The sequence below is a fragment of the Coloeus monedula genome (genome assembly GCF_965178545.1).
Source record: "Coloeus monedula genome assembly, chromosome: 3".
Classification (NCBI taxonomy): domain Eukaryota; kingdom Metazoa; phylum Chordata; class Aves; order Passeriformes; family Corvidae; genus Coloeus; species Coloeus monedula.
In genome coordinates, this window is record NC_138783.1 from 30,607,420 (window position 1) to 30,621,004 (window position 13,585).

General features: G+C 47.1%; 1 protein-coding gene across 14 annotated transcripts; it reads left to right on the plus strand.

The window, feature by feature from the left end:
* Window positions 1–1,591: 1,591 nt before the first annotated feature.
* On the plus strand, window positions 1,592–13,585 carry PHC1 (polyhomeotic homolog 1; the record flags this gene model as incomplete). Of its 14 annotated transcripts, none has more annotated exons than XM_082277572.1 (15): window positions 1,592–1,705; window positions 2,307–2,417; window positions 3,585–3,662; window positions 4,421–4,570; window positions 5,481–5,636; window positions 6,470–6,968; window positions 7,286–7,560; window positions 7,912–8,046; window positions 9,660–9,807; window positions 9,917–10,125; window positions 10,717–10,831; window positions 11,422–11,530; window positions 12,206–12,356; window positions 12,893–13,124; window positions 13,426–13,585. In XM_082277572.1, 15 exons carry the CDS (start codon window positions 1,592–1,594, stop codon window positions 13,578–13,580), a joined length of 2,637 nt encoding a protein of 878 aa, XP_082133698.1. In that variant the 3' UTR covers window positions 13,581–13,585. The 14 variants fall into 14 exon arrangements, with proteins under 14 accessions (XP_082133698.1, XP_082133699.1, XP_082133687.1 ...); XM_082277573.1 differs by having other exon boundaries at window positions 7,286–7,557; XM_082277561.1 differs by having other exon boundaries at window positions 7,286–8,046.

Here is a 13,585-nt window from a genome sequence, read left to right on the forward strand (position 1 = left end):
AAGGTGGCCACTGCTGAAGCAGTGCAGGAAGCCAGTTTTGGATCAGCAGGGAGATGCCTGGGCAGGACTTGAGGGCAGATGGATGTGGAAGACCAGACTGGAGCAGCAGCACTCTGCTTGCCAGTTAAAGAGTTTTCCAGAGTTTGAGGAGTAGGTTTGAAGCAGCAGTTCCTCATTTAGCAACCCATTCTCTGCAGTGTTAATGCTGTTGCCCTACTTTAAAGTCATCTGCTGCCCTTAACACCATTTCAGAATGTATAAAGTAGTCTGGCTGAGCCTATTGTTGCACCTCCTTTTCTGCTGCACTGGTCTGTTTACTTATATGCCAGGAAAATGTTTGGTGAAGGCTATGAAGCTCAGAATCTCTGGATTTAAAAAGGGCTAGGCTAGATAAAGGGGCTGTGCTGGTGCTCAAGCTCCTGGAAGCTCATTTAGAGGGGTATCATTTAGAGGTCTCAGATACACTACAGGGGAACCAGCCGGTACTTTGGAAACAAATAGGCTGTCAGTGGTAGTAAGATTATCAGAAATATTTTTTTTTAAATCTTACATGGAGTTTTAATCTTCTAAAAAGATCAGGTTGTTTGGGTTTTTTTCCAGTGGAATTCTGTTGAATAATCACTTTTGCTCCCTTTTCTGACTCTAGCCCCTCCTGCTGCTACTCTCTGTGTAGCTCATGTTGCTGCAGGAAACTCTCTGATCATCTCAATGTGTTACTCTTCTGCTAAGCACTCTCTTCAGTCTCACTTCTCTTCCTCTTGGCTGATGAAAGCCTTCTCCAGTCCTTTCTCAGTCCTGCAATTCACTGCAACTCATCTTTCTGCTGCTGGAAGATCTCCCTGGTTCTGCATGACCTCTTCAGCAGCTTTTGCCTCACAACTGTTGCCAGTGAACACTTCATCCGCTCTGCTTCTGATTCTGTTCCTCCTGAAAGGAACTTGCCACCACAGATGCCAGTTTCTAGTCTAACATTCAAGTTAAGATCTGTCGGGAGCAACAAGTAGCTGGAAGGTTTGTGTGATCAGAAGAAGAAAGAGTTGAGGGCTGGGGGCTAAACTGGGAGGAAGAGGGACCGAGTTGGTATCAGTAGGGCATTGGAGCTGAGCGACTGGAGGAAGAGAGGATCAGAAATTGCCAAAGTGCATTGGAGGACTGTGGAAGCACAGTGCAATTTGCCTCAATTCACTAGTCTCTCTTGAAAGGAGTGGCAGTCAGGTCTGTAACCAAAATTGTTTCAATGAGCTGCAGCTGGTCCTTCATTCCACTACCTTTTTAAGAGTTCAGGATGCTGTAGCTTCCAACTATCGCATAGCAATAAAAATACGAGACCATGTGCATTACATTCCTGATGGTGGTAATAAAAGATGTAAACTGTGAGTATGATTTCTGGGTGATTTCAGAATCCTGGCTTCCCTGGTCCCTGCCATGTAGCAAAACCGTGCAGGGAGCCTGGTATTGAGATATTCTAGTACAAAAGCTGTGTAATGTAGTGAAATACAGTTTGGTTCTTTCTGTAGCCTGACTTAGTTTCCAATTCTTTCAGTGTAGATCTGGAGTCCATCTCAGCCTGAGCTCCTGGGATCCTGTCGCCATGGAGACCGAAAGTGAGCAGAACTCCAACTCCACCAGCGGGAGCTCCAGTTCTGGAGGAGGCACCCGTCCTCAGATCTCACAGATGTCTCTCTATGAGCGACAGGCAGTACAGGTGAGACACGGGTATGCTCTGGGATGGCAGTGCATCACTGGAAGGTGGTGGTGAGCCCTTTTCTGTTCCTCTGAGTTGTTGTGTGTCAAGGTGGGATCGTGCTCAGAAGATTGTTATGTTTTCAGATTTAGAAATTCTCACGCTAGACCTGATGTTTAGTTCTTGTAGGCTGAGGCTTCATGTTTTATAGGTTACTCTTTCAGTGTCCAGCCTCCTAGATTTAATCTGTACTGTGATCCAATAGACTGGTTTTAGCCTGCTGTTCTAGAGTAAGTCAGTTTGCCATCCCAGTTCCTCTATGCCCTCCATACACAAACTAGACGGGAACACTTGTCTGCCTGTGTGAGCATGCCCATCCCCAGATTCCTGAAGTTTATTAAAGTCTTGCAAGTGTGATTCCCACTGTCCTGGAATACACCTGTTATTCAGTATGTTGCCAAATTTGTAACTGTACTGCGGATTTGGATGTGCTAATCTGCTGCCTGCTTTTTCATGTGGTCTGGGGATGTTCTCATGGCTGTTACTTGTTTCTTCATTGCTCTCTTCAATCACATTTCAACGGCATGCAATTTTTGACAATTGGGTTTTCTTCTTTATCTAGGCCCTGCAGGCACTCCAGAGACAGCCCAATGCAGCCCAGTACTTCCATCAGTTTATGCTCCAGCAGCAGTTTAACAGTGCCCAACTTCACAGCCTGGCTGCTGTCCAGCAGGTGAGTTGCCAAGAGGCAGAAGGAGAGGAGTTGGATCATTCTCTGGGGAAGATCCAGAGGTTCTCTTTCTATACAGTGCCTTGTGCACCAAGTCATCCTGATCCCAGATGAGACAATGAGTCCCTAAACACATTGTTCAGAGTTAATACCAACAGCTACTCAACTGGAAGCCTGAAGCGAAGATTCATTTGTTTTTCAGGTGCAGAGCAGGGGAACATAAAATTTGGCATCCCCATCAAGGAACTTGCACTTCAGGGCTATGACTGCCCCCTGCACCTTTAAATAAAAGATGTGTGGTTAAATCAGCAGTGGATGCAGTAGTGTTTAAAAACTAGATTAAAGGGAACAGTGGGTTTTTACTTCTCTGAGAATAAATGGCTGTGTTTGCATGAAATTTCAGGCAGCATTCTCTGAAATTTCTGACTTGGAACTTAGTAGCTCATGTTTTCTTCACCAGCAAGAGGGTAAACCTGTCCATCCAGGAGGTTGTCTCTAATTGAGACATACAGATCAATATAAATCAATGCATTTTATGATCTATAATTGTTGGGTGATTTATTTTTCTTTGTCAACTTTGCTCACCTACTAGACTTAATTATCAGTTTAAAATGGATTATGTTTGACATGAATACATTCTGTTTGTGTAGCAATATCTCAGTAGCTGTACTCCTTAGCATTGTGATCGTTCTCTAAATCCCTGACTGCAGTCTTATAGTATAGAAGGAATAGAATCCTCTCATCGGTTTTGCACAAATCTTAGCTACAAAACTAACTAAACTCATGCAGGGGAATTCCCATGGCAGCAGAGAGGGGGAAATAAAGAAATTTTCAATATTTATGTTCTTCCACAAACCATATGCTCTGTAATCTGAATTTTGTTACTTGAAGTGCTATCATTGCATTGCTACTAAACTGCCTAATTAGCCCAACAAATTACTAATATTGCAGGGAACGTCTGGGTGTTAACAGTGGATTTTGGCATCAGGGTGAGGGTTGCAGTGTGTAGTATGATAAGCTGGGCAAGAGTAGTGCATGTACCCGTGGGTGGAAGGACTGGAGATCATACACTCTGATGGTAAGGGACTAGGTGTTCTGACAGAGCCAAATAATTGGGCTGGATTGAAAAGTTTGTTCAGGCACTCATTTTCCTGTCAATCTCTCTTGCAGGCTACAATTGCAGCCAGTAGACAGGCCAGCTCCCCCAACACTAGCACCTCGCAACAGACCACCACCACCCAGGCTTCTGTAAGTAGAACTGCTCCCTCACACACATATCGAAGCCTCCCTCCCACTCCCCACCTTGTTCTGTCTCCTGCTTGTCTTTTTAAGATGCACACAGCTTCTAAGAATGCTGGGAAACAACAAGATGCAGACAACTTTGAGGATTTGGGGTGCTGTCATTACCAGATAAGGTTTTTGGGTGCGAGAGGCCTCTTAGCTGGAAAGGAAGACATGGATCTCTGTTTGCTGAGGCTTTTGGGGATACGTTGTCATGGATTAGAAAAGGATCAGGACTTCTAAGAAGGAGTTGTGAGCAGCTTGAAGAGTGTCCTGGTTTGAGACAAAAATGTTCTTTTTGTCTTAGGCAGAGCAGTAGTTTGTTGATTGAGAGGATGTCTGGTTTTGTAGTGAGCGTTGAGGAGCTTGGATCTGGTCAGAGAGTAGATGAGTTGGTAGAGAAGGTTTTGTGGGTTTTTTTATCTTTACTTGGGAGGCTGGAGAAAATGATGTATTTTTTTGGATCTCTTATTGCAGTTGCATGCTAACAGTGATTCTCAAGCTCAGCATACAAATGAGGTCAGTATCCAGGGCTTTGGCTAATTTAGATTGTGTAGCCTTTAGGACAAGCCCTCTAAGAGAAGAACTTTCTTCTTCTTGGTCCCCTGTAGGATACAGGAAAAAACTAAAATGTCTGTTCTGACTGTACCTCGCTAAGTGTATTTGTACTTATTTCTTGGCCTCCATCTCTTTATATGTGATTTGAAGCTTTTTTCTCTTCTAAGATCAACCTTGCCACCACCTCAGCTGCTCAGCTGATCAGTCGGTCCCAGAGCGTGAGCTCCCCCAGCGCCACCACGCTGACGCAGTCTGTGCTCCTCGGGAACACCACCTCACCGCCTCTCAACCAGTCACAGGCACAGATGTACCTTCGGGTAAGCCATGTGCATCAAAACGTGTCCTGACCATGGGCCCCACTTACCAGCCACTACCGAATTTCACTGCTTGGGATTACCAGCACTTATGGACTAACCTAGCATTAAGGATGTTGCAGTATATTTTAAAATTGGATGGGGAAGCTCTCATTCCTGAAACCACAAGTTTGACTCTGGGCTCAGCTTTTGAGGTAGATGAGCGTTGTATTGTGTAGCTCAGGTGAGAATGTTAACAACCATGTGTGTCTCTGCTCTGCATAGATGTTAAAGGTTCCATAGCACTTCTCACTAGAGTGTAAATGTGAAATATATGTCCTAGACTTGAATGTAGCTCACAGAAATAAAGCTACTCTTCTGGTTCAGTGCTGGAACATATATGTGGTAAGTTACTCTCCTACTGCTTGCTGAGCTCAGCGGTGTAAATCAGAATTCAAGTAAGCCTAGAGAAATAAGTCAATGTGAACAAATGTCACCCTTTTAATTGCTTTGAAGTGCGCCTAGGTAGAAAGCATTAAGCTTGACGATGGAGTTAGTCTGGGGTTTGGTTACCTACTTGCAAAATATTTTCTGTTTTTCAGTTGACTTCAGATACAGATTTTAATACCCTTCTTTTTAAGCAGCACTAATCTTGGATGTATGTTTTTTTATCACTGTTTTTCAGCCAGTTCTGGATATACAGCCTTGGGCAGTCTGTGAGAGTTAGCCCAGGCCTATGTTTGATAGAAGAGTGCTTGTTTCCTGCTTCGGAGGGTTATGTTCAGTGTTACAGTACAGGGAGGGTTGACGGCTTTGCAGTGTGTGACATTGCAGCCCAATGTTCCTTTGTAATCTCTTTGCTTGTGGTTTTTTTGTCTTTCTTTTTCTCTTCTACCTCCATTCCTTTCATTCCACATCACCTTATCCTCAACAGCCACAGCTGGGGAACCTGTTGCAGGTGAACCGGACCTTGGGCCGCAATGTGCCTCTTGCCTCCCAACTCATCCTGATGCCCAATGGGGCTGTGGCTGCTGTCCAGCAGGAGGTGCCACCCACTCAGTCTCCTGGGGTCCATGCAGACACAGACCAGGTGAGTGATTCCCCTCCCAGAGTCCTCCCTTCCCCTGCTTCTGCCACACCACACTCTTGTCTTTGTCTCAAACTGTCCCTGTATAGCAGATTAGAGCTATTTTATCCCCAGCCTGTGTCCCTGTGCAGGCAGGAGATTTTGCCACCATGTTTTCATGCTTGTTTTTTGCCTCCAGAGATGAGATTAATTTCTGCTTGAAATTTCGGAGGTGGGCACAGGCTGGATCAGTCCCACCTTCACAGTTTCTTGATTGTGCTTGTGTGAAAAGAACTCTTGAGTTCTATGTAGTTTTCAGTCACTCTGCAATTAAGAGTCTTTGCCAGAGGTAGTATTCCTTCATCCAGTTGGTTCATTGTTGTGAAGTAAATACAGAGGATGGCAGCACCAAAACGCAGAGGAACTGGTGAAATTGGAAGGGGTAGATCCATGGGCCTGGGGGAGGCAGGTGCACACAAATTGGAAAGGAATGACTGGTCATTAAAGGGGTATCTCAGTGCTTTTAGAGCCATGCTAAGATGGGTCCTATTAATGCCTGGGTCTGGAGGCTGTCTCATGCCTTGGAGAAAGACTGTGTCCCCAAATGCTGTTTACAAAGTGCTGTGAGATCTTTAATTTCCATCAGAGATTAGGCAGGAGAGAGTTCAGGATAATGTGCTTCCTGGGGAGGGCTGTGCCTGAGCTTTTCTCTGTAGTGTTGGCAGCTCCTCACATGAGACTTGGGGCATCAACTCAGCCTGCATCCCAGCAGTATGTTGCTTACGCGTACTTGGTCACACTCCCAGCAAGTACCGTGTACAAAGCGAGTGGATTCTGTTTGGTGTGTGTGTCTCTAGGTGCAGAACTTGGCTGTGAGGAGCCAGCAGACCTCTGCTACTAACGCCCAGCTCCAAGGCTCTGCTCAGAAGACAGCCCTGCCAGGAAGCTCCCAGGCTTCGGGCCTACCGCAGGCCACCAGCGCGGGCCAGACCATGGCCGTGGCCCAGGCCTCCTCCAGCGGGCCGGGCCAGTCCCTCAACCTGAGCCAGGGAGCAGCAGGCAGCAATGGTGTCTCCGGGGGTGTGGTGGCCAGTGGTGGGAGCCAGCCCTCGATGGGATTGAGCCAGAGCTCCGCGGCAGGTGCCGCTGGCAGTTGCCAGAGGAAAGGCACAGGGGTGGTTCAGCCATTGCCAGTGGCGGCTGCCCAGGCCGTGACTGTCAGCCAGGGGAGTCAGACAGAGACGGAGAATGCAGCCGCAAAGAAGGGTGACACGGACAGTGGTGGACAGCAAACGGTGGGCATGAACCTCACCAGGACTGCTACCCCAGCACCCAGCCAGACGCTGATCAGCTCAGGTAAGCACTCATCTGGTTTTTTTCTCTTCAAAACCATTGGGCTTTCACAAGAATGATATCTGAAAGCCTGGTGGTAAAAGGTTTTCCAACACATCTCCCAGCTTCTGTCCTCCCAGAGACTTGTCTCAAGGGGTTATCCCTTTCTATTAGCACAAGAAGTTGATTTAGTCCCTCATGTCCTCTGCCAGTAAGCTGTCAGTCATTTTGTAGTTTAATGTCTCAAACCAGTGCAGTGGCTGCCTTATTTTTGTTGTTGTTCTCAGCTGCACTGTTGCTAACTTTTGTGCTCTGTTTTTTCTTACTCTGTGTTTGTATAGCAACATATACGCAGATCCAGCCACACTCACTGATCCAACAGCAGCAGCAGATCCATCTGCAGAAGCAGGTGGTGATCCAGCAGCAGATAGCCATTCATCACCAGCAGCAGTTCCAGCACCGCCAGTCCCAGCTGCTCCACACAGCCACCCATCTCCAACTGGCTCAACAGCAGCAACAGCAGCAAGCAGCATCTCTGACCCAGCAGCAGCAGCAAGCTCAGCCTCCGCAGCAGCAGGCTCCCCCCCAAAACCAGCAGCAGGCACAGACCCTTGTGGTGCAACCTATGTTGCAGTCCCAGCCACAGCATTTACAGCTCCAGCAGGACAGTCCGTGCCAGCCAGCCACCAAGTCACCTGTTCCTATTCAGTCAAAATCTCTGGTCACCCCCATCAAACCCCCTCAGCTTGGGCCTGCCAAAATGTCAGCAGCACAGCAGCCTCCGCCACACATCCCCGTGCAGGTAGTGGGCACTCGACAGCAGGGCTCAGGCCAGGCCCAAGCACTGGGCTTGGCTCAGATCGCTGCAGCAGTGCCCACATCCCGTGGAATGCCGGCTGTAGTCCAGCCTGTTTCCCAAACCCATGCTGCTTCCCCATCATCATCTTCAGCTCCAGCATCCTCACAGGAAGCTCCCCCTCTCACCACAGGGGTGAATTTGGCACAAGTTCAAGGCACAGCCCACATGGTGAAGAGCCCAGCTTCCTCTCCAGTTGTGGCTCAGATGCCAGCAGCATTCTACATGCAGTCTGTCCAGTTGCCAGTAAGTGATACCATTGAGAAGGAGAATAGCATATGGATTCTCTTTGTTCATTCCTAGGACACCAATCGCAGTCCAGGCCCAGGTCAGTGGGATGGGATGGGTAAGGGGTTTGGGGAAAGGGATGTGGAGACTTTTTTACCCTCAAAACCACTAATTCCAATCCAACCCCTGGGGTTACTGACTACAAGCATTTCTTTTCCACATTATCATTCAAAGGCTTGCATGAAGTTAATAGGTGAGACTCAGAGCCTGCCCCAAATGGAGTAGGTGTCCACATCACATACTCATGAGTATCACATTTAACAGTGGGGTTGGGTTGACCTTGGCTGGCTGCTGGGTGACCACCAAGTTGCTGCTCTATTACTCCCCCTTCACAACACAACAGGAGGAGAAAAATACAGTGAAAAGCTTGTGGGTTGAGATAAAGATGTGGTGATTGCTTGCCAATTACCATCATGGGTAAAACAAACTCAGTTCTGGAAATTAATTTAATTTGCTGCCAATTTAGTGTAGGATAATTGGAAATAAGAACAAATCCAAAAAATACCTCCCCCCTTCTTCACAGGCTCAGTTTCACTCCTGACTCTTCTGCCTCCTCCCCCTGAATGGTTCAGGAGGACAGGAAATGGGATTTGTGGTCAGCTCATAAGGTTTTGTCTCTCTCTCATGCATTTCCCTTGCTTTAGCATGGGGGAATCCCTCCCATGGGATACAGTCCTTCACAAAGGATACAGTCCTTCATAAAGTCTTTCTTCAGTGTGGGTCTTTCCCACAGGCTGCAGTTTTTCATGAACTGCTGCAGTGTGGGTACTTCTGGGTTACAGATCCCTTGGTGTGTTGTACCAGCCACTGACTCTAGGCCTCAGAGGATCCCCTAGCAACAGGCTGTGCAGAGGAAATTCATGTTCTATAGGCCTTGTCCATGCTGTTACGAATTGTCCAGCTAGGACCTTAATCCCTGGGAGGAGAGCACTTTGCCAGCTCAGATCATGGAGTCATAAATAATTGGAGTTAAAAAGAACCTTAAAGATCATATAATTCCAACATGCCTGCCATGGGCAGGAACACCTTTGCAGTAGACTAGGTTGCTCCATCCAGCCTTGCCTTGAACACCTCCTTAGCCAGCTGCTGAGACTCTAAACTCTCTCTGCTTCTTCAGGAAGGTGTCACAGGATTTGTCTGATTTTTAGAGCGGGAGGACAATTCTGCTCTTGGTGAATGTGTGTGCCCTACTCTATCGGCTCTCCATTGAAACTGATCTGATTTATCCAAAAGCCTGGAAACTGCTGGGTGAATGCTATTCCATTTCTTCCTGCAATAATCCTTTGAGGTTTACACAGTGTCCTGATATTATGCCAATGTATCAACATGGCTTGGGACACCAGATCCTAGTCCGTGGCATGGTAGTGAGTCTTCTCAAGCTTTGTTCCTTGCTAGGCAAATGCTGCCAAATAGAGGTATGTACTGAAGGAGCTAGAGGCATCTCCAGAAGAAACCAGGCTGGAAATCAAATATGATGGAGCAGGATGCATCTTTTTTTTTTGTTTTTGATCTGGCTTGTTCTTTGCTTTGGAGCTTTCTATCTGCTTACGTGTTCCTCTTTATTCATGCAGGGCAAATCTCAGACGTTGGCAGTAAAGCGCAAGGCAGAGTCAGAGGAGGAGAAGGAGGAGTCGCCCAGTGTCACTGCACTCCTGCCTGCCAGGTCCTCTCCCGTAACAGACAGCCCCAAAAACATGGAGGAGAAGAGTGGCCTTGGAGGTGAGGTACAAAGGAGAGCTCTGATTGTGTGTGCTATTGACCTGATCTTGAATTTCATTTGGAGTAGGCAGAGCAAAGGTAACTGACTCCTGTGCTGTTAACTTTCCAGATAATTCTGATACTGCTGCCGTTGCAACTCCCAATGCCTCATCAAGTGAAGGAGCCTCAGTCACCCCCACCTCTGCTTCCACCCCAAACCTGGCAATGGTGTCACGTCAGATGGGAGACTCCAAACCTCCTCAAGCCATTGTCAAGCCCCAGATCCTCACACACATCATTGAAGGCTTTGTCATCCAGGAGGGAGCAGAGCCCTTTCCAGTAGGGATTTTTTTGTTGTGGGGGAAGGTGGTGTAGCACTTTCTTGGGAGGGTGGTGGGCTTCCATCTTTGCATAGGAATATCTTTCCCCGTATTCCAATTCAGCATTTTTAGCCTGAGACACAGACAGTGAAGAGGAAGAGAGGGGAGGGAGGTGTCATGAATGAAGCAAGACATTTAAGAGGTGTCATTAAAGAGAAGGGGTTTGAAGGAGTAAAACAAAGTGTTGCAGCAACTGCTTACTCCAGTAGTCACCAAAGCAATAATTAATTCAGGAATTGTAAGGAGGCTCTCCTCTCTCTGAGGGAAAGATGCATTTTGAATAGGCAGCAAGTAAAGTTGAAGTAAATAAGGGGAAATGGAGTCACATGGAATTGGATGTTATTCAAGGCAGATACTGCTTGGGGATCTTTAAATGAACCACCAAGCCGGTGAGTCAGGAAGCTGTAACGACTTTTTTCAGTATCTCTCCTTCCCTATTAGGCAGAAGGATTCTTCTGAGCTGTATTTTGAGCTGCACATTCCTTGGCAGAGGGTGGTTGACACAGGGAATCCTTTACTAGTGGGTCCAACTCATTCTCTCCCTATCCAGGTGGGTTGTTCTCAGCTGCTGAAAGAATCTGAAAAACCACTGCAGGGAGAGGCTCCTTCTGGCCAGAATGAAAACCTGTCTAGCAATTCTCTGGGAGAGGATAGTGCTTCCGTGGGTGAGTTTCAGCACCAGGAGGACTAGCTAGTGTTACTGAAAATTATTGCTCTGTGTTACTTTATACATTATGGACTTGTATCTCTTCCTGCTAATTCCTTAGAGACTCGAGCTACGGAACTAGGGTCTGGCTTTTTTTGAGCGCCAACGGACCGACAATGCTTTTTTGGTTGTTGTAAATGTCATCTAACACATCCTGTATCAGTAGTAAGCAGGAGATTCTGAATTGTACCTGTCTGTAATGACTGTAGGCTGTGAAGGCTGTGTGGACAGAGCAGAGAGTGCAGTGGTGGAGGTTTCCCCCACAGCCTTGTAGAATGTGAGGAATACACTATGTTTTGCTTGTTCCATGAAGTGGTACTGACCAGGAGAAAAAAACTGCTCTGTTTGATATCCTGGGGTCCTAATTAGCAGAGCTTGTGCTTTGCTTTTCCCAGTTTCTTCCCCAAGCTAACTACTTGCTAGATTCAGTAGAAAATAGTGCTTGGAATCTGTCTGCTCAGAGGAAGAGCAGTGCAATGGGGAATCACAGGGTGTGTGATTTGCTTCAGTTCAGATCATCAAGTGGTGTGTGTCTCTGTATCTCACTAGAGCTTGACAAGAAGGCAAACTTGTTGAAGTGCGAATATTGTGGGAAGTACGCCCCGGCAACCCAGTTCCGTGGCTCCAAGAGGTTTTGTTCCATGACCTGTGCTAAAAGGTAATAATAGCAAGATGTAATATTCCTTATCTCTGACTACACATTTGCTGGAACTGGGCATGTGCCCCTTCTCCAAGTAGTGTACCACACTTCAGTGCATCTGATCCTCCCTCTGTGGTATGTACTGGCCACAAAGATCCTTTAGCACTCTAAATGATCTGTAAATGCTTCTAGGTCTGGAGAGGTGGATGTGATGCTGAGTATAAACAGGATTTCTGGCTTGCTCAGAAAACGAAGTGTGGAGGGGGAAATTCTTGGGCTGTAAAGAACCTCTCTTCAGAGAAATGTACATTTGACTGACTAAATAAATGCATACTGGTAGCTGTCTGATGCATTCATGCTAGACAAAGACACAAGGGAGCATTGGGGAAAAAACTGGGGAGAAGTTAGGCTAGTCATTGCTGCCTCCTGTTGATAGCAGAGTGCTTGTTATGGGTCTCTTTTCCCTTAGGGGAATGACTTAATTGACCCTTCAGATGTTAGATCAAGACTCTGATGTCCAAATATTGCTTGTGTCAGAAGTCTGGACTGGTTCCTTCCAAGGGGAAGTCTTAGAAGGAGGAGGAACAGAACCTGATGGTAAAAAGGAGTCTTACCCCCATCTAGAGCAAGGAGAAGTAGTAGGTTTAGATAGTTGCCACTTTCTAACTGCTGCTCTGCTTCTGCTTACTTGAGGTACAATGTCAGCTGCAGCCATCAGTTTCGGATGCAGAGAAAGAAGATGAAGGAATTCCAGGAAGCCAACTACGCCCGTGTGCGCCGGCGGGGACCACGGCGCAGCAGCTCCGAAATCGCTCGAACAAAGATCCAGGGCAAGCGCCACAGGGTAAGGACACAGACCTGTCAAGGCAGGTCTGTGCAGAATTTGTCCCTGCTGGCTGTACCACTTTGTCACAGTGGATGCAGTCGTGCAGGATGTGCCAAGTGCGCACTGACACACTTCATACGCAAGGCACAGGGAGCTGTTCTCATCACTCCTGAACTGCAGGAAAAGTGTATTCACGTTTGTACTTGTTCTGTGCACTCTGTGTTCGCTCCTGTGTGCATCCTGAAGGTCTCAGTGAGTGAGATCAACTGACAGCCTTGGCAGGAAACAATCCACTTTTCCCATTTGATTAGCAGTCCTCCACAGGAATGACTTGAATTGGGTTATAGAAGAACTGAATGAGCTGTGGTTCTGATGTGAGGAAGAGAGGGAGCTCTTGTGTCAGCTGCCCCTGAACCAACAGCCGAGACAGTTGTTTCAGACTGTTGGGACAACTTCTGCTGCTCCCAGTGTCTTGTTTTGCAACTTGTAATTGTGACTTTCTGACAAAAACCCTTTTGTTTTTCTTTCTTTCTTTCTTTCTTTTGGGCTTGTAGGGCCAGGAAGACTCGAGTCGAGGCTCTGATAACTCCAGCTATGATGAAGCTTTGTCCCCTACATCTCCCGGACCCCTGTCAGTAAGGGCCAGTCATGGAGAGAGGGACCTGGCTAACTCTAATATGGCCCCACCTACCCCTGATCTACATGGCATCAACCCAGTCTTCCTGTCCAGCAATCCTAGTCGTTGGAGTGTGGAGGAAGTGTATGAGTTCATTGCATCATTGCAAGGTGAAGTTAAGATCCTCTCCTGCACACTCCTGTGATCCAGTAGCATGGGGAGACCGGGAAGAATATGGTGTCAGTGGTGCCTACTGCTTTTGAACATGTTTCTGAATTGGGGTAGATCATAGAGATGGATTCTCAAGTAGCCTGTGTGCTCAAGGAGACTGTGGACCAGAGTGGGGAAAGGGGTTGGTTAGAGTCCTAGCTTGCTTTTCTGTACCTGCCAGAGGTGCAAAGATTAGGAATGAGGGGAGTGCCCAATGCATATGTGTTTCTCACTGCTTTTTTTTGTTTGTTTTCTTCACAGGGTGCCAGGAAATTGCTGAGGAATTTCGGTCACAGGAAATTGATGGTCAGGCCCTGTTGCTTCTGAAGGAGGAACATCTCATGAGTGCCATGAACATCAAGCTGGGACCAGCTCTCAAGATCTGTGCCAAGATCAATGTTCTCAAGGAGACCTAAGAACT